Genomic DNA, 23,759 nt, shown 5'->3' with positions numbered 1-23,759 from the left:
ACCAAAAACACCGTTTTCAAAGTCAGATCTTTCAGGGAAACTCCACGAGGCTCGAAAGGAGCACCACATAGAACTCGCAGGACTAAATTCTAACTCCAATCCGGACACACCAAACGGATGGGAGGGCGCAAATGTTTCACCCCCTTAACAGAGCAATATCCGGATGCATGCCAGCGAACAGCCGTCAAAGTTTCCCCGCAAGGCACCTAGAGCTGCAACTTGTACACGAAGGGAATTGAACGGCAAGCCCTTAGCGAGCCCCTGTTGCAGAAAGTTAAGCACCTGAGGAACATGCACCGCTAAAGGGTCACAGGATCGCTGATGACACCATGTCTCAAAGCGCTTCCAAACTCTCTCATAGGCCATAGAGGTGGCCAGATGTCTCGCCTGTAGTAGGGTGGAAATGACTTGTTCTGAATAACCCCTCAAGCGTAAACGTCGCCTCTCAAAGGCCAAGCCGCGAGAGAGAAGCGATCCTCCTGATCCGAAAATATGGGCCCTGACAGAGCAGATGCGTTAGATGAGCCAGCTGAAGTGGACCCTCTAGAGCCAAGCGTACCAGATCCATGAACCACGGACGACATGGCCACTTCGGCACCACCAGAATCACCCTTCCCGGGTGCTGCTCTATGAGACAGAGAAGCCGACCTATGAAGGGCCAGGGCGGGAAGGTATACAGAAGAATCCCCAGTGGGCATAGACGAGATAGTCTATGCCCACTGAGCCCTGTTCTCAGCGACGGCTGAAAAACCAAACTGTTTTTGCGTTCGCCTGCGTTGCCATCAGATCCAGCTGAGGAATTCCCCATCTGGCGCAAATGAGATTCCACGCCTCGAGAGATAGTTCCCATTCCCCTGGGTCTAGTTGCTGACGGCTGAGATAATTGGCTTGCACATTCTCAACTCCCACGACATGGGATGCGGCAATGCCCTCGAGATGGCGCTCCGCCCAGGTGAACAGAAGATGTGCCTCCAGTGCTATGGCGGGACTTCAAGTCCCGCCTTGCCAGTTGATGTACGCCACCGTTGTCGCATTGTCCGAGAAGACTCGCACCATTCTGGCCTGGATCCAGGGAAGAAACGCCCGCAAGGCCAGACAAACAGCCCTGGTCTCGAGCCGGTTTATGGACCAGGATCTTTCCATCGCCAACCAGAGCCCTTGGGCAGACCTGTCTGCACACACCGCCCCCCAACCTGAGAGGCTGGCATTGGTGGAGATTATCAGCCAATTTGGAGTGTCCAAATCCACCCCCCATTCCAGATTGTCCAGTGACAGCCACCATGACAGACTGGCTCTGGATTCCGGAAGTAAAGGCATTGGGTAGATGGAATTGCTCCGACACTAGGCTCCAGCAAGATTAAAAGCGCACACTGTAAAGGTCTAAAAGTGAGCGAACGCCCAAGGAACAAAGTCCAAGGTTGAAGCCATGGAGCCCAGGACCTGAAGATGATGCCACACTGTGGGACTGTTCTTTCAAAGAAGGGAATGTATTTGTTCCTGCCACTTCTAAGACTCAGTGGTCTGATGTAATTCTTGCCCATTCCGTGTAAAAGTTGGATAATCTGCCTCAGACAGCTTTGATGACGGAATGGGTGCTCATGGCTTCATTGGGGGTTTTTATTACTTCCTGCACCAAGATGTCCCAAATCTCTTCCAGGCCGGCGACCCCCTCGAAAGGACTGCTGGCGCCCCGAAGCAGGTTTAAAAGCAGGAGGTGCGGCGAGAGTCCCAAAACCTAGCTTGAGGAGGGAAGACTTTCTTAGAAGATCTTTTATCTTCCGGCAACCGATTGCCCTTGGATTCGGCAAGCAGCTTTACCAGCTTATCCAGATCCTCCCCAAACAGGAGCTTGCCCTTAAAGGGTAGATTACAAAGCTGGGACTTGGAGGACAAATCCACTGCCCAATTTCGCAGCCAGAGGAGATGCCGCGCTGACACCAAACCTCTCGCCGAGGTCCTCACCAGATCATACAAAGCATCTGCAACATAAGCGATGCCTGCTTCTAGGCAGGCGGACTGCAGAGCCCCACTGTCGCCCGTACCGGCCCCTGCAGCAGATTCCTGGACCCAACACAGACAGCCCCGCTGCATGAGGCTAGCGCAAACTGCCACCCAAAGGCTTAGCGTGGCAACCTCAAATGCTCGCTTCAACTGGATTTCCAGCTTGCGGTCCTGCATATCCTTAAGGGCAGCCGCCCCAACAACCAGGATAGTGGTCTTTTTCGTGACTGCCGAGACTGTGGCATCCACCTTTGGAATCTTCAGTAACTTCAAAACATCAGACGATAACGGGTACAGTTTCGCCATAGCTCTGCCCACCTTCAAGCCGGAATCAGGAGTCTCCCACTCCCAGGTCACTAGTTTATGAATCTTCTTAGGCAGAGGAAAAGATGTTGTGGGACCCCTAATGCCGTCGAGGACTGGATTGATGCCCTCATTGTCAGATTCTTCTTGAGAAACCTTAAGTCCCAGAACTTCAAGGACCTGGGGAATAAGGGGTCATAACTCATCCCGCTTGAACAAACGCACCAGGCTGGGGTCATTCCCCTCCGCAGGAGGGTCATCGGGCTCATCCGGATCATCAGTAGCCGCATTAGCCAGATCTAGCTGCGGATCCGGGTCTGCCGCCCCTACTAACCCAGAAGCCAGCATCGCCCCAGACCCTGGGATCAGGTCTCGCATACCCTGGGGAGAATCCCCTGTGGGGTGAGCCTGATCAGAGAGGCACTGATGAGGGTCCGGACCCTGACCTCTTTTCTCAGGCGGGTCCGAACATGCCCCCAGGAGACCTGGCCGCTTTACCGAGCGTTTTTTTTTTTTGCCAGGAAAGCCTGGTGCATAAGGAGGACAAATTCTGGGGAAAACCCCTTCGGGTCCCCCTCCCCCAGTGGAGAGTCGGCTGGGGTGATATCATCAGTTCCCCCGGTGAGGTCTTCCCTCACCAGGGCTAGAACAGGTGGAGAATCCTCTTCCCGTGAAGCCGAAGGCGAGACAGACGTTCCCTCCCCGAGTGAGGAGGCAAGAAGCCCTGAAGAGCCCTCTAACCCCGGGGAACACGCTGCGCATAAGGAGGCCGCATCTAACGCCTGACCACGTGACCCACACGCGCAGCAGGCCTGCGATTCTGTTTTCGGTGCCATCCGCAGCAGCGCGCTGATAGTCTGAAGTGAAATAGAAAAGGGCGCGAATAAAAAAAGAAACGCTGACGGGGAGAAAATTTCAGTGACGCCGGGCCGGAAAAACAAACTTTTCGTGCTGCAGGCTAAGAGACTACCGGCTGAGGAGAAAAAAAAAACGTGCGCAGCCGTGCCACGGGAAAGGAGCCTGTCTATGGTGAAATCGCAAGGCCCCCAGCAGGGAAGCAGCGAGTAAATGAGTCACGCTGAGAGACACTCACCCTTGCCCTCAGAAAACGACCCGGAGCCCCGGGAGCTGAGGGGAACACTGCTGACAGCTTCCCCAGCCGGCCTTAAAAGACCCGGTCCCCTCCTGCACCTCTCCTTACCTCAGGCACTGAAGACTGTCAGTCAGCCGCAGTGAAAACAGTTTGTTTTTGTTTTTTTTAAATAAACTTTACCAAGACATAGAGAAAAGCTGTTGCAGGAGACAAGGGAGCAGCTGTAGCAGAGATGGTGGCGAGTAGCCGGGAGCCCCTGGTCGTCAGACACCGAACTGTGGCGGGCGAAACCCTGACAGGAATATCCAATTCCCCGGACGCCCGGCTTCTACTGAGGGATGGCCCACGAAGGCGCCTAACACTTCAGGAAGTGAATGTAAACCAAAACATTAAATTCAAACTAAATAAAAAATATAACTAAAGAATGCAGGTGTGCATCTGTACCACCCGCTGGAGTCAGAGAAATACTGAGGGACTGCAGGTGGCGCTCTCATTATGTAGCAGTGCCCAAAGGTCTAATTGCTCTCTGACTCCACCTGCTGGTAGGGATGCACAACCCACTTTTCTGGACTGATCTGGGTATGTTCAGGAATGCTAGGGATAATTATTAGGAAGGGAATGGTGAATAAAACGGAAAATGTCATAATGCCTCTGTATCGCTCCATGGTGAGACCGCACCTTGAATACTGTGTACAATTCTGGTCGCCGCATCTCAAAAAAGATATAATTGTGATGGAGAAGGTACAGAGAAGGGCAACCAAAAGGGGGGATATGATTCCGGTGTTTAAGATCATGAGAGGTCTAGAACGGGTAAATGTAAATCTGTTATTTACTCTTTCAGATAATAGAAGGACTAGGGGGCATTCCATGAAGTTAGCAAGTAGCACATTTAAGACTAATCAGAGACAATTCTTTTTCACTCAATGCAAAATTAAACTCTGGAATTCGCTCCCAGAGGATGTGGTTAGTGCAGTTAGTGTAGCTGGGTTCAAAAAAGGTTTGGATAAGTTCTTGGAGAAGTCCATTACCTGCTATTAACCAAGTTGACTTAGAAAATAGCCACTGCTATTACTAGCATCAGTAGCATGGGATAGACTTAGAGTTTGGGTACTTGCCAGGTTCTTGTAGCCTGGATTGGCCACTGTTGGAAACAGGATGCTGGGCTTGATGGACCCTTGGTCTGACCCAGTATGGCATGTTCTTAAAAAAGAAATAGAAGAATTAGAAAAGGTACAGAGAAGGGCGACCAAAATGATAAGAGGGATGGAATGGCTCCCCTTTGAGGAACAGCTGAAGAGTTAGGACTCTTCAGCTTGGATAAGAGACAACTAAGAAGGGTGAGAGTGTGTAGCTTGAAGCCTTCCCATAGGTGCGCACATGTGCGAACCTAATACGTGCACTGTGGCGGGAAATCCAGAGTGGTGCCTCCTGGCCTATATAAGCTAAGGCCCCGCAGCAGTTCCTCACCTCAGGAACGGGTCTCCTGCTCCTGAAGTAGTTCCTGGTGCCTAGCGTTCCTGATTCCTGTGCATTCCAGCCTTGCCTTCTCCAGCTTTCTTCATCCAGCCTCGTCTTATTGTATCCCTCTTGTCCAGTGTCTTCAGTGTGTCTTTGTCCAGCCTTGGCCTGACTCTCCAGATCGTGGCCCCCTTGCCTGGACCTGACCACAATTGGTAGCTGCCTGTTTCTGATTCTGTTAGTCTGCTGCCTTTCCTGACCCTGGTGTGCTTTTGGATTTCAGTTATCTTCACCGCCCTAGGGATCCACCTAAGTCCTGCTGGTTGCCAGAAGCCAAGGGCTCAACCTGTAGGGGAGGCGGCTGGTAAAGGTGAAGCGCCAGACTGCCCGCTACAGAGCCCATTGGCCAGCTAACGGCGTGGGCCTCGTGGGGTTCACCCTCAGGGATGCGTCAACTACCCCGCGGCACAAAGGGCTCACACCCATGCCACCCTTCATAGGCGGCTCCTGGGATGAGGGTGCTGCCACCACCGCTCTCGAGCTGCCCGGTGGTGCCAGCAGGGAATGGCGGACTGCATCTCATGGGCTCCAGAAGAAGTGACAGACGAGTGGGTCAGGCCCAGGGATAGGCATTTACTTCAGGTTTTACTAGAGAACAGTTACAAAGTGGTCAGCTTTGATTTTGGCAAATAATCCCAGGACCAAGCCAAAGCTCGATGAGCTCCCCAGACAGCTAGGCCCAGTCCAGATGCACGGCAAGTAAGGCTGCAGACAAACAGGTCAGGTCCAGAGTCAGGAAACAGAACCAAAGAAGCTGGGCAGCCTTCATGCTCCTTTATTTATTTTTGTATCTCACCTTTCATGACTGGTCAGGTGTTTCCGAGTGGATTACATTTCAGGCTCAGCAGGTAGTTCCCTGTTCCCAGAGGCCTCACAATCTGAAGGCCTAATTTACTCCCATTCTGTGTCATTGGGGAAAAGGCTTAGTAAACCAGGCAGAGGGAGGGGAAGTGACTTGCCCAAAGTCACAAGGAGGAGCAGCAGTGGGGGTTTGAACCCTGGCTTCCCAGCAATCCTTTCACTGGCCCTCCAGCGGCATCGTTTCGGCACCTTACCTTCAGGCCATTCCTCTTGGAGCTTTGCTCTTTTCCTGTGTTGTCAGGTTAGCCCACTAGCCAGGCTATCGGTCCCCTCATGGCAACCCAAAAAATTGATTTATCTGAACATTTTGAAGACAGGAAAGAAAGAGCTGTGGAAAGTATGACAATTAAACTCTAGGGAATAGTGCTGATCCAAGCATCAACTGTGAGGATCTGGGGCAGTTCCTGCCTCCCACCAGCAGGGGCCCTCGGTGGGCCATGTATATTAGCTGCTTAGTCCTCCAGGGTCTATGGCAGGGTGGCCCACTCCAGTCCTCAAGAGCCACAAACAGGCCAGGTTTTCAGGATACCTACAATGAATGTGCATGCGATAGATTTCCAGATAACGGAGGCAGTGCATGCATACTTATTATGGATATCCTGAAAATAAAGGGTGTTTAAGAACATAAGAAATTGCCATACTGGGTCAGACCAAGGGTCCATCAAGCCCAGCATCCTGTTTCCAACAGAGGCCAATCCAGGCCACAAGAACCTGGCAAGTACCCAAAAACTAAGTCTATTCCATGTAACCATAGCTAATGGCAGTGGCTATTCTCTAAGTGAACTTAATAGCAGGTAATGGACTTCTCTCCTCCAAGAACTTATCCAAGCCTTTTTGGCTTCTCAGAAGGTCTGGAGGTCCTGCTGGCAGCCATGTTCTTCTGGTGCTGGATAAGTTATAAGCCAGCCTCACACTATGCTCGGTGCCAGTGCTTGGTTCTAGTTTTGGCCTCTCATTGCTCTTATTCTTGGTCTTTGTTATGCTCCCAGCTCTAGTCTCACATCCAGCTTGATTCTTGTGCTCTCCCATTCTGATCCTCAGCCCTAATTTGTGGCCTTGCATGGGCTCCACTATCGGGTCACTAATTTCATGTTAGTCTGGGTCTTATGTGCCTTCCTATTGTTCTAGTTTGCTCCTGTGTTTTGGTCTGGTTCTACCTTGGTTCCATGTTTCCTGGTCTCGATTTTGTCTTAATGGGCACCTTTCTGATTCCAGTCCCTGCAGTAGTCCTGCCCTTCTCCTGTGGGATCCCTTCAAACTCCCTGGGTGTCTCATCGTGTGTCCCTGCTGTCCAGGTCCTGCCGACTAAGAGCATCTGAGGGCTCATCCCGAGGGGAAGGTGGCCGGTACAGGAAGATGATCTTCTCTTCCTGCCTCATCTGGGTCCAGCCCTGCTCCTGGGGTTTCAATACAGGCAGCACGCCGTCACCAGATTTGCAGGCAATAGGAATTTGCATTCACCGTGCTGTAAAACTGGCTCTAGATGCACTACATTTTGGATTACAGCAAAGCTACCAGGAAATTAGAAGATGGTTAAACTCGATGGACCTATCTTTCAGCCAAACCAACCCTGCAGTGCATTTCTCCATTTTTATAGGCAACTAAAAACTCATGGACTACAGCATCTTTTTCGCTTGGTCCTCTTGACGGGATCACAACCCATAAGGACTTTGTCTTGAAGGGAACCCTTACCTGAAAATGCAGAGCCACAAGTAAAGGATCCAACTGCGTCTCCAGGCTGCGACTTCCCATGTTGACCGAAGCTTCCAGTACCTGGCACAGGCTCTGAGTGAACAAGAAGAGAGCAGCCGTCATTGCACATCCAAAGCCATAGTAAGGGTAAGTCATAAGAAAGGTAATAATACTGCAAGATGCAGACTGTCATGTCATGGAACGGGAACTGAGGAGTAGGTAAAGGCTGCCAGGTAGTCACCCTTCCTGTTTCTCCAACTAGTTCAATGCCACACAACCCCTTATCCTTCATGAGCAGAATCTTGCACTGTTTCAGGAAGCTGAAAATTATAGGAAAATTGGTTCTTACCTGCTAATTTTCGTTCCTGTAGTACCACGGATCAGTCCAGACTGTGGGTTATGCCTCCCTTCCAGCAGATGGAGACAGAGAAAAACTTGAAGGGCACCCTCTCTTAACCTGGTGTACCACCTGCATCCCTTCAGTGTAAAGATTATCCAAGCTGAACAAGAATAACAACAACAACAACAACAATGAATCAAGCAATAACTGTAAAAACAGACCGTATGGGAATCACTCCCTTTTGCACAAGAAAGCAACCTGTAGCCTTTTTCTTTAGCCTTCTGAATATTAGCGCAGATTCTTCACGGAAGCCCTCCCTGGGCGGGCGTCTGGACTGATCCGTGGTACTACAGGAACGAAAATTAGTAGGTAAGAACCAAATTTTCCTTTCCCTGTTCGTACCCGGATCAGTTCAGGCTGTGGGATGTACCAAAGCTTTCCAAGACGGGATGGGACGTTGAGAGTCCCGCGCAAAGAACCCCACTGCCTGAAACTCCAAGCAGTAGGGACGAGCAAATGTATGGAGCATCTTCCATGTAGCAGCTCTACATATTTCTTGTGGCGATACCAGCTGGCATTCAGCCCAAGAAGCTGCCTGGCACGAACGGAATGGGTTTTGTAACTTATCATTAAATCATCCATTGTACCTGAAGACTGGAGGGTGGCCAATGTAACCCCAATATTTAAAAAGGGCTCCAGGGGCGATCCGGGAAACTACAGACCGGTTAGCCTGACTTCAGTGCCAGGAAAAATAGTGGAAAGTGTTCTAAACATCAAAATCACAGAACATATAGAAAGACATGGTTTAATGGAACAAAGTCAGGATGGCTTTACCCAGGGCAAGTCTTGCCTCACAAATCTGCTTCACTTTTTTTGAAGGAGTTAATAAACATGTGGATAAAGGTGAACCGGTAGATGTAGTATACTTGGATTTTCAGAAGGCGTTTGACAAAGTTCCTCATGAGAGGCTTCTAGGAAAAGTAAAAAGTCATGGGATAGGAGGCAATGTCCTTTCGTGGATTGCAAACTGGCTAAAAGACAGGAAACAGAGAGTAGGATTAAATGGACAATTTTCTCAGTGGAAGGGAGTGGCCAGTGGAGTGCCTCAGGGATCTGTATTGGGACCCTTACTGTTCAATATATTTATAAATGATCTGGAAAGAAATACGACGAGTGAGATAATCAAATTTGCAGATGACACAAAATTGTTCAGAGTAGTTAAATCACAAGCAGATTGTGATAAATTGCAGGAAGACCTTGTGAGACTGGAAAATTGGGCATCCAAATGGCAGATGAAATTTAATGTGGATAAGTGCAAGGTGATGCATATAGGGAAAAATAACCCATGCTATAATTACACGATGTTGGGTTCCATATTAAGTGCTACCACCCAAGAAAGAGATCTAGGTGTCATAGTGGATAACACATTGAAATCGTCGGTTCAGTGTGCTGCGGCAGTCAAAAAAGCAAACAGAATGTTGGGAATTATTAGAAAAGGAATGACGAATAAAACGGAAAATGTCATAATGCCTCTGTATCGCTCCATGGTGAGACCGCACCTTGAATACTGTGTACAATTCTGGTTGCCACATCTCAAAAAAGATATAAATGTGATGAAGAAGGTACAGAGAAGGGCGACCAAAATGATAAAGGGAATGGAACAGCTCCCCTATGAGGAAAGACTAAAGAGGATAGGACTTTTCAGCTTGGAGAAGAGACGGCTGAGGGGGGATATGATAGAGGTGTTTAAAATCATGAGAAGTCTAGAACGGGTAGATGTAAATCGGTATTTTACTCTTTCGGATAATAGAAAGACTAGGGGGCACACCATGAAGTTAGCATGGGGCACATTTAAAACTAATCGGAGAAAATTCTTTTTCACTCAACGCACAAACTCTGGAATTTGTTGCCAGAAGATGTGGTTAGTGCAGTTAGTATAGCTGTGTTTAAAAAAGGATTGGATAAGTTCTTGGAGGAGAAGTCCATTACCTATTAATTAAGTTGACTTAGATAATAACCACCGCAATTACTAGCAACGGTAACATGGAACAGACTTAGTTTTTGGGTACTTGCCAGGTTCTTATGGCCTGGATTGGCCACTGTTGGAAACAGGATGCTGAGCTTCATGGACCCTTGGTCTGACCCAATATGGCATTTTCTTATGTCTCTTGGAACTTGGAAAGACTCAGACGAGGATATGGACTCAGGATACTCAGAGACTTAGACTGGCACTGCCCCTCAGGGCGCCCTACACAGCCGACGTTGGCTGGTCACGGACCACCCTGTACCACTGCACACCCCACATAATCTGAGGAGACTGGTCACAGACCATGCGGAGAGCAGAACGGAACATGCACAGGACTGAGGCTCAGGACAAAGGAGGAAACCGGGCAATGCTCGAAGACATATCCAACCGGAAGAAGGCACCAGCCACCAGAAACAGACACCGGATAGATACGGATTTATTCCCAGGGAAGGTCAACTGGAGATGAGGTCCGGGGCGAGACATAGCTGAACCCGGAGCCAGGAACTGACGGTACTTCAGGATCAGAACAAGAACATCAGGACCGAGACTTGGAACTTGGAAACATCAGGACTGGAACATAGGACATCGGATACAAAAGGACACCGGTACCTTGGGACACCAGGACATCAAGGCGTCTGGACATCTATGGCATCTGGGCATCAGGGACCTCTAAAAAGGAGGACCTCAGGGACATCTGGAACATGACAGATGAAGATATTGGAAGACAGGGACATCTGGATATCTGGAGACAGGGAGATGGGATCCGACGAGAGACCAGAACATGCAACGAAGATGAAGAGAAAGGTTCAGGAACCACAGATGAAGACAAGGAACACCAACGAAGAACAGAGTGTCTTGAAGAAGTGAGGAAGGATCACAGAGGTCTCCTGGAACGAAGAGCTAGAACTGAGGATCCAGGAGCAGTCCAGCTCCATGATTGGCTTTTTACGAAGGCAATGACTGACTGAAGGATGGCCCTCTTTATAGGGCTGAAGAGGAAACGCCTTGGGGACGTCAGCAAGAGGAGCCAGGAGGTCTGCCTACTGCTGGCCTTTTAACTGGAGCAGAGAGGCGGGCCACGCGCCTAGGAGGAGGGCAAGACCTTGGAGAGCGGCGTCCTGCCGCAAGGAAGGAAACAGGTCCGATGTCGGCGGCTGCCTGCCGCAAAAAGAAGAGGAGCTCCGGGGTGGCCTCCTGGCCGTGGAAGAGGGCATCGGAAACAGCCTCCAGGCCGCGAAGAAATTTGAGTTGGGGGCAGCCTCCAGGCCGCAGAAGAGGAACATTGGCGGTGGGCTAGCCGTAAAGATGGCAGGAGGTGCCAGCAGCCTCCAGGCTGCATGAGGAGGAGCTTTGGCGGCAGCCTCCGGTCCGCGAGAAGCAGATAGAGATGGTGCTGAGCCGCAACAGAGATGGTGAAGATGACGGCGGCCTCCAGGCCGTGAAAATGGACATCGGCGGTGGCTGACCCACTGCATAGAAGAGGATTGTCGGTGGTCTCCTGACCGCATAGAGGCCTGGACAGCAGCAGCTCCCCACCGCGGGCAGCGACAACCTCCAGGCCGCGCTGAGGAGGAACATCGGCGGTGTCAGAAGTGGCAGCCTCCGGGCCTCGCTGCAAGGTAAGAGGCTGCTTTTGGGCCTAGCTCGCAAGCAGCATCGCAACACAGCAACCGAAAAGGGAAAAGGTTTCCTACAAGTACCAATTACTAATATTAAGAGGTTTTAGTTTGCTTAGAGTAGAGCAGTGACTTCAAAGGGCCAGACAAGCCGCTGCAAGCTGCCGTAGAGGACGTGGTCAGGCCTCACCTTGCTGATGTAGAAGCTCTCCGTGTGTTTCTTGTAGAAGGACAGCATCGCTGGGATGAGGCGCGGCAGCTGCTCCTCCATTTTCTCATTGGGTAACAAGTGGGTCATCTGCCCAAGAGCTCCCATCACAGCCAGCTTTACCTGGAGGGGGAAGGGAGAATTAATGAAGATAAAAGGAGGAGGAGAATTTCTAAATTACCCCAACTGACAGAGAGAGCCTCACTTCCCTGGGGGACGAAAACAGTCTCGACGGACTCTTAAGTCAGGGGCTCTAGTGCAGCTTACGACCCAAGTGACTCGCGGTGAGAGGCGGCCGCCCGCTGTGCGAGACACCTCAGCTCTTCCAGGCCTCAGACTCACAGACACTCAGTCGGGCCAAGTGGCGCCAGCTGACCATCAGGCCGCATTCAGCAGCCACCACTTACCCGGCGGCGGGAGGGAAAGGGCGCGTCGGGAAGGAGCTACTTACCCGGATATCTGATCAACTTAACTGAATAAGTTAGTCCTGCTCAATGGTGAATAAGACTTACCCGGCTAAATTGCGATTTCTAAGGGGATAGCATAGCTGCTGCTGCTGAATATCCTATGTAAATTAGATAGATACGTTTTACCCAGCTAACTTACTTAGTCGGATTTGTTTTTATATTGACCTTATTCTTGGATCAAACAAGCAGATATATCATGTAAATCTACTGTTTTTTGTTATTGTTCCCCAATGCGATGTAAACCGATCTGATATGGTCTTTAACTATGAAGGTCGGTATAGAAAAGTGTTAAATAAATAAATAAATAAATAAATAAATAGTGCATATTCTAAAAAAGCCTGTTCATAATCCTAGAAGACTAGTCGTATGGGTTTGATAAACTGCAGTCTTCTGGGGCTACAAGACTCCAAGGGCTGCCCCCCCCCCCCCCCACCCACCCTTGTCTCCCCTGTGCTGGATGTGATGCATATACAATGGTGGATGTATATACAATGTAAATTTGTATATACATGGATGATTTGTATATACATGGATGATGTATATTTGTATATTTGATATACATGGATGATGTATATTTGTATATACATGGATGATGGATGGATATATATTTGTATATATTTGTATATTTGTATATACATGGATGGATATATATTTGTATATTTGTATATACATGGATGATGGATGGATATATATTTGTATATATTTGTATATTTGTATATACATGGATGATGGATGGATATATATTTGTATATATATGGATGGATATATATTTGTATATACATGGATGATGGATGGATATATATTTGTATATATATGGATGGATATATATTTGTATATACATGGATGATGGATGGATGTATATTTGTATATATTTGTATATTTGTATATACATGGATGATGGATGGATATATATTTGTATATATTTGTATATACATGGATGATGGATGGATGTATATACAATGTCAATTTGTATATAATTCCTACCTTGTAAGCACTTTCTCCTGCTTATATGCCCTTCTCTCCAGCTAGTAATTGTTTAACCTATCCTTCTTTTCTAACAGCCTAGTTCCACTTTCCCTGTTATAATGTAACAGTTTGCTTTCATTGTTAATTGGTTCCCCCTAGTTTATTGTAAACCGGTATGATAAGACCTGGTCTTGAGCATCGGTATATTAAAAGAACTTAAATAAATAAATTAAATAAATAAATAAATAAATAAATAAAATGCTCTGACAGTCGCGTACCTTGATTTCCCGACTCTGTAGCCAGTTGCTGAAGAGAAGGTCAAAGGCCAGGAAGATTTCATTGGAGAAGGTGTCCTTCCTGACAGTGGGGTCAGGGGCCTTGTCTAGGTTAGCGAGATACTCCTGGATGCTCTCGCTGAAATTCTGTAAAGCTACGCAAAACAGGAGCAGTCAACGTCCCGCCAGGAAGCAGGATGAAGCCTGGCACATTGAGACAGGTTTACTCTGCAAGTCAAATCCCTGCTGTGCGTTCCGTTTACTGCTCGGGCACAGAGCATTTTCATTCCTAAAGCTTTCTGGCTGATGTGTCTGCTACTAGGAAAGATGCTTTCTTTACCTAAAACACAGTTAATATAGCAGATAGTGGCAAAAAAAAGACCAAAGCATCCTAGCTGCTCCCATTCCACAGTGCCAGGAAATCAGGACAAGTGACCACAGACTGGAACCAGAAAGATGCAGAGACAAAAATAGCGAAGAAACCGCAAGACAGCTTGCATGCAATGCAACAGTGGAGAAACAGAAAGAGAAATGCATGTCCTCCCATGCTGTGCATTTCCCAAATTTTAACTGCCTCTTAATTTACCATTAAACCATCCTGGAGTCACTCGGTCTTCCTTCGATCTTTTTTAATGCATGGAATACATATCCGGACTTCCAAAATGGTATTTTTAAACAATGTCTACGCCTCATGCAAACCTTTAACCTTTGCAAAAGCTCCTTTCGGTTTTTTTCTTATTAATTTCCTAGCACCCCCTCTTCTTGTGCCAGATTTTATGCCTTTGAGTTATTTGAATGTCTCTATCATATCCTCCATGTCTCTCCTTCTCCTCCTCTGAGGCAGCAGTGCTCGAACCGGTCCTATGCCCCCCCCCCCCCCCCCCAGCCAGTCAGGTTTTCAGGATATCTCTAATGAATATGCATGAGATTTATTTGCATGCACTGCCTCCTGCGTATGCAAATATTTCTCACGCAGGTTCATTAGGAATATCCTGACAACCCGGCTGGCTGGGGGGGGGGGGCCTGTAGGACTGGTTTGAGCACCCCTGCTCTAAGCTATTCATACTTAGAAGATGAGACGTAAGGTCCCCTATCTTACCTACGGCTGGCAGCTGGGATGTAGCAGATTAAGACCACTTTCGTGGCAATTCAGTTTTACAGGCTGCCAAAGTAATGCAGGAAAAGAAGGGAAAAATTAAATCATCACAATAAATCAAGAGAAGGTGCAGGAGCACCAGGGACACCTATCAGGTTCTGGTTCTGGTCCGTATGGTCCCTGATCGGGTTACATTTCTGGAGGTAGGATACTACAAACTCTGCTGCCTCAGCCGCTGCTTCTCTCCTCTTTCCCTCGAGATTGTCCTTTCTTCTTGCTCGTTCTTTTGTGGCGTTGTGAGATAAGATTTAAAGGCGCGCAGGTTTCTGGGAGCACTTGCAAAACGCTTTTCGGCAACAGTGCCGAAAATGCCCTACGTCGAGGGCAGACGCGTGCAACCAAACAGGCTCTTACTGCTGCCAGAACCAGGACCAGAAAAAAAAGACATCTCCCCCCTCGCTAGAGGGGAAAAGGAACGCGTGGGATCCCAGGAATGAACAGTTCCTGCAGCCAGGGCCTGAGCAGGAGAGCCTCGGTGATTTTCTGTCACCGAAAACCCCTGATTCAGTCTCTGTGCAAGGGCTCCCTGTCAGCCACAGGTGAAACTACTACTAAACACTTCCATAGCGCTTCTCAACACATGTAGCACTGTAGAAACAACACGTAACAGACAGACTCTCTTCAGTAGGCCTTACAATCTAATCAAGACAAACCTACAGAGTTTCACTTACTATGATACTGGGTAAAAATTAATGAGGTTGTAAGCGGGAGAATGAAGGGTTAAAATTTAAAAGCAGCCTCAGACATGAGAAATTACTACTTACCTGATAATTCCCTTTTTTTTTTTTAGGACAGACAGATGAATCCAGAACCAGTGGGTTATGCACCTCTGCCAGCAGATGGAGACAGAGCAAAGCTGACATCACAGTATATATATACACCCCTGCAGTGACCCCAGCCTGCCAGTACTCTCTTCAAAAGCCAACTGTGGACAGACTAGCAAAAGCTAGACTAATAACAGATAACCATTCCAGTACTCAGCCAACAGGAAACACTGAGCTCAGATGAAGAATGCATCAACACGAGTCTAGGGACTGGATTAACACTTTCCAGTAAGCCCTGTAATACATAACCACGCAGGAGGACCATAGCACAATCATTTGGCAACCAAGGGCAGGAAGATGGATTCATCTGTCTGTCCTAAAGAAAAGGAAATTATCAGCTAAGTAAGAACATAAGAAATTGCCATGCTGGGTCAGACCAAGGGTCCATCAAGCCCAGCATCCTGTTTCCAACAGGGAATAGCCACTGTTATTAATTGCATCAGTGGCATGAGATCTTAGTGTTTGGGTAATTGCCAGGTTCTTATGGCCTGGTTTGGCCTCTGTTGGAAACAGGATGCTGGGCTTGATGGACCCTTGGTCTGACCCAGCATGGCATGTTCTTATGTTCTTAACAGACACACCTCACCATCAACTTCTGAATATGATCCTCTGGCAGGAAAACCCTCCCTGCTTCGGTCTGAACCGAACACAGAGGTACTCTAGCGATTGAGATGGCTGAAGAGTGCTCTTGGCCAGGTTCACCACCAACCGAGCTCCTACAACAAGGAGATCACCTTGCATATCACCAGGAGACTCTCTTTCAGAGTCTTGGCCCGAATCAGCCAGTCATCCAACTACGGATGTACCAGGATCCCATCCTCTCTCAACTCTGCTGTCACCACCATCACCATAACCTTGGAAAAGGTTCTGGGCGCAGTGGCCAGACCAAAAGGCAGCGCTCATAACTGATAATGATGACCCAAAACCACGAATCGCAGTAAACATTGGTGCTCTAGCCAGATGAAAATATTCAGATATGCCTCAGACAGATTCAGAGAGGTCAGAAATTCCCCTGACTGCATGGCCATTATCGCTGAGTGCAAGGTTTCCATGCAAAAACGAGTCACCCACAAATGACAGTTGACCCCCTTTGAAATACAGGATGGGATGAAAAAAGCCCTCCACGTCTTGGGCATGACAAAAAAAATGGACTATCGGCCAGTATTTTCTTGAGATGTGGGCACTGGAACCACAGTCCTCACACTGAGGAGCCTTGACAATGGAAAATCTATCGCCTGCCTCTTCTGTGGGGACTGGCAAAGAGACACCATGAAAATGTCCCGAGGAAGACTGCGAAACTCCAGTGCATATCCATCTCATCCCACCTCCAGGACCCACTGGTCTGACGTGATCTCGACCCACCTCTGAATAAAAGAGAGAGAGGGGACCCCCTATCTCCTATTCCCAGGGGTGGGTCGGCACACCTTCAATGGGAGGCTCGGGGTTCCATTACCCGAGCCTGCACCCCGTCTGGGCTGTCTCGGTCAACAGTATCGGGACCCGCCAAAAGTTTGAATCTTCTGAAAAGCTGCTCCTCTAAGGTCAAAAACGCTTGGATCTCCTAGCACGACCTGTCATGCAAAAGGAGTGCGGTGTCTGCTTCTTATCCTCTGGCAACCAAGGAACCGGGGACTCGCCCCACTTATTGGCCATTTTATCCAATTCACTCCCAAATAAGAGCGAGCCTTTAAAAGGTAACTTCGTAAGGTTAGTCTTGGAGGTCGCATTGGCCATCCAATTTCTTAGCCATAACTGATGCCTGGCCGCTATTACTAAAGCCACCCCCTCTGACTGAGGTGTGGACCAAATCACAGCCCACATCTGCCAAAAAGGGGCTGCTGGCTCCATTACTGCCCTGGAATTCACTCCAGATTCATCGACCTCCTGAGAGAGACGTAAACAGGAGTGAGCCACCAGGGAACAACAAGAAGCAATCTGCAAGGTCATCGCCACTGCTTCAAATGCTTGCTCAAGGATGGCCTCAATCCTTCTATCCTGAGCATCCATCAAGGCTGCACTTCCCTCCACAAGGGCAGTCATCTGCTTAGGGACGGCACACGCTAGCGCGTCCACTTTTGGAAAGCGCAACTGTTCTCTCGCCACTGGATCCAGGGGGTACAGGCCTTCCATGATTTGACCCCCTTTGAAATTAGCTTCCGGGGAGCCCCATTCAAGATCAATCAATTCTTGAAAGGCTTCCATAACAGGGAAGAAAAAAAAAAAAAAGAGAGACTTTTCGCAAAGAAACCAAAATGGAATTTTTCATTGGCTCAGCAAGGAATCAGCCCCAGGCAATCCCGGCATCTTTAATGTCTGGGAAATCAGAGCCGGTAACTCATCTCTATGAAAGAACCGCAACATAGTCCTATATGGTTCCAGTCCCGGAGGCATTTCCCCACCCTCAAGAGTGTAAGGATCAGATTCAATGCCGTGAAAAATAGTGGAAACTATTCTCAAGAACAAAATCACAGAACATATACAAAAGACATGATTTAATGGGACACAGTCAACATGGATTTACCCAAGGGAAGTCTTGCCTCACAAATCTGCTTCACTTTTATGAAGGGGTTAATAAACATGTGGATAAAGGTGAACCGGTAGATGTGGTGTATTTGGATTTTCAAAAGGCGTTTGACAAAGTTCCTCATGAGAGGCTTCTAGGAAAAGTAAAAAGTCATGGGATAGGAGGCGATGTCCTTTCGTGGATTACAAACTGGTTAAAAGACAGGAAACAGAGAGTAGGATTGAATGGGCAATTTTCTCAGTGGAAGGGAGTGGACAGTGGAGTGCCTCAGGGATCTGTATTGGGACCCTTACTGTTCAATATATTTATAAATGATCTGGAAAGGAATACGACAAGTGAGATAATCAAATTTGCAGATGATACAAAATTATTCAGAGTAGTTAAATCACAAGCAGATTGTGATAAATTGCAGGAAGATCTTGTGAGACTGGAAGATTGGGCATCCAAATGGCAGATGAAATTTAATGTGGACAAGTGCAAGGTGATGCACATAGGGAAAAATAACCCTTGCTGTAGTTACACAATGTTAGGTTCCATATTAGGAGCTACCACCCAGGAAAAAGATCTAAGCATCATAGTGGATAATACTTTAAAACAGTCAGCTCGGTGTGCTGCAGCAGTCAAAAAAGCAAATAGAATGTTAGGAATTTTTAGAAGGGAATGGTGACTAAAACGGAAAATGTCATAATGCCTCTGTATCGCTCCATGGTGAGACCGCACCTTGAATACTGTGTACAATTCTGGTCGCCGCATCTCAAAAAAGATATAGTTGCGATGGAGAAGGTACAGAGAAGGGCAACCAAAATGATAAGGGGAATGGAACATCTCCCCTATGAGGAAAGACTAAAGAGGTTAGGGCTGTTCAGCTTGGAGAAGAGACGGCTGAGGGGGGATATGATAGAGGTGTTTAAAATCATGAGAGGTCTAGAACGGGTAGATGTGAATCTGTTATTTACACTTTCGAATAATAGAAGGACTAGGGAGCACTCCATGAAGTTAGCAAGTAGCACATTTAAGACTAATTGGAGAAAATTCCTTTTCACTAAATGCACAATAAAGCTCTGGAATTTGTTGCCAGAGGATGTGGTTAGTGCAGTTAGTGTAGCTGGATTCAAAAAAGGATTGGATAAGTTCTTGGAGGAGAAGTCCATTAACTGCTATTAATCAAGTTTACTTAGGGAATAGCCACAGCTATTAATTGCATCAGTAGCATGGGATCTTCTTAGTGTTTGGGTAATTGCCAGGTTCTTGTGGCCTGGTTTGGCCTCTGTTGGAAACAGGATGCTGAGCTTGATGGACCCTTGGTCTGACCCAGCATGGCAATTTATGTTCTTATGGGTATGTATATCGTGACATCAGCTTGCTCATTATCCATCTGCTGGTAGAGGTGCATAATCCACTGGTTCTGGCTTCATCTCTCCAGACGCTAAGAAAGGTGGGATTTAAGGAAGTCAAGAGAGGAGATCTGTTTCAAGCATATGGTGCATGAGGAGTGGTATAAAGAGAGAGGAGAGAGAAATGGTAGTGAAGAGCTGCACACTGAAGGCAAGAACACAGGCACGCAGCAGCATGATCACCACGTAGGGCAGCACCTCGACAGCTGGGACACATTCACATGATCTCTCTAAGCAAGCCAGGGTCAGCCCATGCAGCATCGTACTTATGACAGCTGGCACTTGAAGCTATTTACACATATTAAGCAGAAGAGCCTGCACCTTCCTCCTCTGGAGTCACCACTGGCCTTTCCACCACCCCTGCAAGGGCTGCCTCTCCTTACCAGTACAAAAGACGATCTTCATCTGGTCCTGCTTAGCCATACCCAGCATGGGCAGCATGGTGCCGAGGATGGAATTTAGGAACGGCACCATGCCGAACACTGCGTGGAAAGGGAGGAAAGACGCATCAGCTGTGCCGTGATTCAGACTCGGGAGGCATTCGTCACACGGCAGCCTGCCAGAGCTGGCCTCTCTTCCTCTTATGGTGACAGGGAAAAAGGTAGCAGGGTTACCATACTCTAGATTAAGACTTTTGTGGCATAGTTCGCTACGTGAAACTTACTGAGCTGCGCACATCTGCATAACGAAGCAAGACTTCTCAGTCCTTACCGTTCCTTATTGGGCCTCCATTATAAACAGATCTCCCTTTCTCTAAAGGCAAACTGCATTTCGGTTTTGGAGACACTAACACCAGTGATATGTCCTGTGTGTGAAACTCAGGTGCACAGGTCCAGCAGCACTAAATGACGGAGTAATAGGCAGGGGGTCAATGATCAAAGCATCTCATGGCCTTCCCTGCATAATTACTGCCCCCTCTCCCAGGCTCAGTGGGGGTAAAAGGGGGAGGGGAGGGAGGGCAGTGCCCGTCCAGTCTGCTCCTCGTACCTACGTTGGGTACACAGGCACAACTTTCAAAGTGGTCACACGTCAACCCCGGGGGGGCAGGATCACTGCCACTCTCTGCTGCCAGGATCCCACAGATGTTGCTGCTGCTGTAGACAGGAAGGTTTCTATTGAGGTTCTCTCCCAAGCTTTGGGACCTGTGTTGTCAAGAGATTTCTTTTTTATTTTGACCGGGAATCTCAATGTCCGAACAAAAAAGAAATCAGTAGAAAAATGACTTTTCCACTGATGGTTTGCCTGTGAGTGATAAAGTCGTTTTTCCACGGACTGTGTTTTTGGTCCAATACTGAAACTCCCAGGCAAAGTAAAATAAAAACTGAAAACGAAGGTCCCACCCATTCTGTTTAGTTTTCAGCTAATGAGAGACTCAAAACTGCAACATTGCTCTCCTCCTCAACAGCAGGGGGGAAAGGGGAATTGGATTTAAACAACCACCAATGAGGGTCCCGATAAGCATGGGGGAAACCTGCAAGGAGCAGCAATTACTTTCCTTAACAGAAAGCATGAGATTACTCAATTAACCGATAAGCCTTGATGGTTTTGACACAACTGCAACATCGCTCTCCACCTTGACAGTGGATGGGAAGGGAAGAGGGATTGGATTCAGAGACAACAATCACGAGCCCTGACTTTTACGGTCTGGGGTACTGAGACACAGACATAAGGGAGAAAGCACAGGACGGCTTCTACGGCCAAGTCCATAAGCAAAGTTCGTCAAGCAGCACCGTCTGAATTATCAAGAACAATGTTCCTAGCAGTAAATGTTTTATGGGATAACTGCACGGGGCAGCAGTTACTACCCTTAAGAGAAACATGGGGATAACTTGGACAGAGTGGCAGAGGAACATGGGGGTAAAGCTGCACGGAGCGGCAGATACTACCTTGGGAAGCTTGCTGGGCAGACCTGATGGACCATTTGGTCCTTTTCTGCCGTCATTACTATGTTAAGAGAGAGAGAGAGAAAAAACACCACTAATAAATAAGAAGCTTGGTTGACTGATGCCATCAAATGGTTTAAAGCAGACCTAAATAACAGATACTTCCAAGTGCAAATCAAAGAAGTAATGTCAGAGAAAATAAACCTTCAAACGGGAGTCCCACAGGGATCTTCCCTATCCGCTACATTGTTCAACATATACATGCTACCTTTATGTCACCTACTAGCAGGTTTAGGAATTTCGCACTATATCTACGCCGATGATATTCAGTTAGTACTCCCAATTGACGACACAATTGAGAAAACATTAAACCTAGCCAACATGTAAATTTAAACAAAACCTTAAAACCTGGCTATTTAAAAAAGTCTACTATCAATGATCTGAATCCTCAACTACTCTTCCTGCCACAATCTCTCATATATTGCTGATATTCTATTAATATAAAGTTATATACTGTATTGTTTTTCGTTTAGTTACCTTGTTATATTGTAAAGCGCAATGCTGAATTACTGTTTGAATGTAAACCGAGGTGATGTTATTTACGTACCCCGGTATAGAAAAATCTATAAATAAATAATAAATAAATAAATGTACCTAGATATAATAAAACAACTTCTAAACCAAATGGAACTAGTGATCAATATAGAGAAAACTGAATTCTTACACCTAGAACGAAAAAACATAACGATCATTCAGAATCCAATTACACTCAACAACAACCAAAAAATACAACTAGCTGAGAAAGTAAGAAACCTGGGAGTGATAATTGACCCAGAACTAAGTATGAAACAACATATATCTCAAAAGGTAAGAGAAGGATACGCCAAACTTATGACTCTTAGAAGACTAAAACCACTACTGACGCCCACCAACTTCCGCTCAGACTTACAAGCCTTAATTTTTTCCAGTACCGACTATTGTAATGCCCTCCTACTGGGCCTGCCATACACCACAATAAGACCATTACAGATTTTACAAAACACAGTGGCAAGAATTTTAACTGGGAAAAGTAAGAGAGACCATATCACTGAAACCTTAATAGAATTACACTGGTTACCCATTGAACAAAGAATACAATACAAAACTTTATGCACCATTCATAAATTAATACACAACGAAAAAGCAGAGTGGCTGAACACAGCCCTCCGCATACATACCCCCCCACAGAAACCTGAGATCAGCAAACAAAGCAATGCTAACTATTCCCTCAGTCAAAACGGCCAGATTAACACAAGTAAGGGACAGGGCCCTATCCCTACAGGACCTATAATATGGAACACCATGCCGGTGGAAATCAGATTGGAAAGAGACAGCAAAACCTTCAGAAAAAATTTAAAAACATGGCTATTCAAGCAGAGTAGAACCCAGGGAAATGTTAGCTGCGGTCAGGCAAACTCCCACACACACACACCTTTCTTCTTAAAGTGTCTTCTCTTTTATATTCTAAATTCTTCTTTTTATTTTAAACAACAAAGAACTAGAGTTACGTAACACCAATCTTATAGCAGCGTAAGAAAAACTGGACATGACTTATAACTCTCACCAAATAGTATTTATGATAGTATGTTACAGTATTTTTGACGGCACCTGTTTAAGAGTTAGAATTCTAGACACTTTATACAGCATAGTCTTTGTGCCCTATTGTGAACCGTTGTGATGGCACCAGCTTAACAACGGTATAGAAAAGATTTTAAATAAATAAATTAATAATTTTAATAATAATTTTACTGGCCCAAGGGATTCTTCACTGAACATAGGGCCCACATAGCTTTTCGTTCTAGTATCTTTATAGCCGATTTAAAACTCCCAGGAGCTCTTGGTGCGAGGCCAAGGTATGTACTGCATAATGTAACACATGCTCAACTTCTTGGCTATTTAAATAAAAGTTTGAATTTCTGTTTGAGATTTTGGGCTTTTTCTGGAAAAGGAAAAATAGGTTTCTTAGCTGTTGATTTTCTTTCCTTGAGTCCCATCAGACCAGTCCAGCATGGCTGGGTTTTACTCCCCCTACTAGCAGATGGAGGCAGAGAATCACTGCTTTGCCAATGAACACAGTAACATAGCAATGATGACAAAAAAGGACCAAATGGACACATCCAGTCTGCCCAGCAACCTTCCTAAGGTACCAATTGCCATCTGCATTTATCCCCAAGCCTTATGATAACCCATACAAATTGTAACCAGCAACATTTATTACTGGGCGAGGAGCTTCCTTGATAATTCAGACGGTGCTGCTTGACGAGCTTTGCTTATGGACTTGGCCGTAGAAGCCGTCCTGTGCTTTCTCCCTTATGTCTGTCTCTCGGTATCCCAGACCATAGAAGTCGGAGCCCTCTTGGTTGTTGTCTTAATCCAATTCCCCTTTCCCCCCTGCCGTTGAAGTAGGGAGCAATGCTACAGTTGCATTACAAGCATCAAGGCTTAATGGTTAAGATTAGTAACCTTCATACCTTACTCTACGGGTAGTAACCGCCGCGCCAGCAAGTTACCCCCATGTACACTTTCTTCGTTTCCCGAAGAAGTAGTTCTGTGCTTTTTTCCTCATGTCTATG

At 47.1% G+C, this 23,759-nt stretch overlaps 1 protein-coding gene across 1 annotated transcript in view; it reads right to left on the bottom strand.

The window, feature by feature from the left end:
• MROH1 (maestro heat like repeat family member 1) overlaps positions 1-23,759 on the bottom strand; it is a gene marked incomplete in the record, with an annotated part of 402,473 nt that overhangs the window by 319,631 nt on the left and 59,083 nt on the right. Inside the window, 4 exon segments of the mRNA XM_029592292.1 lie at positions 7,469-7,561; positions 11,641-11,781; positions 13,370-13,521; positions 19,648-19,746. Of these exon segments, the coding sequence (XP_029448152.1) occupies positions 7,469-7,561; positions 11,641-11,781; positions 13,370-13,521; positions 19,648-19,746 (485 nt within the window).

This window comes from Rhinatrema bivittatum, chromosome 2, assembly GCF_901001135.1.
Source record: "Rhinatrema bivittatum chromosome 2, aRhiBiv1.1, whole genome shotgun sequence".
In the NCBI taxonomy this organism is placed as follows: domain Eukaryota; kingdom Metazoa; phylum Chordata; class Amphibia; order Gymnophiona; family Rhinatrematidae; genus Rhinatrema; species Rhinatrema bivittatum.
This window is presented reverse-complemented; position numbering and strand designations above follow the sequence as displayed.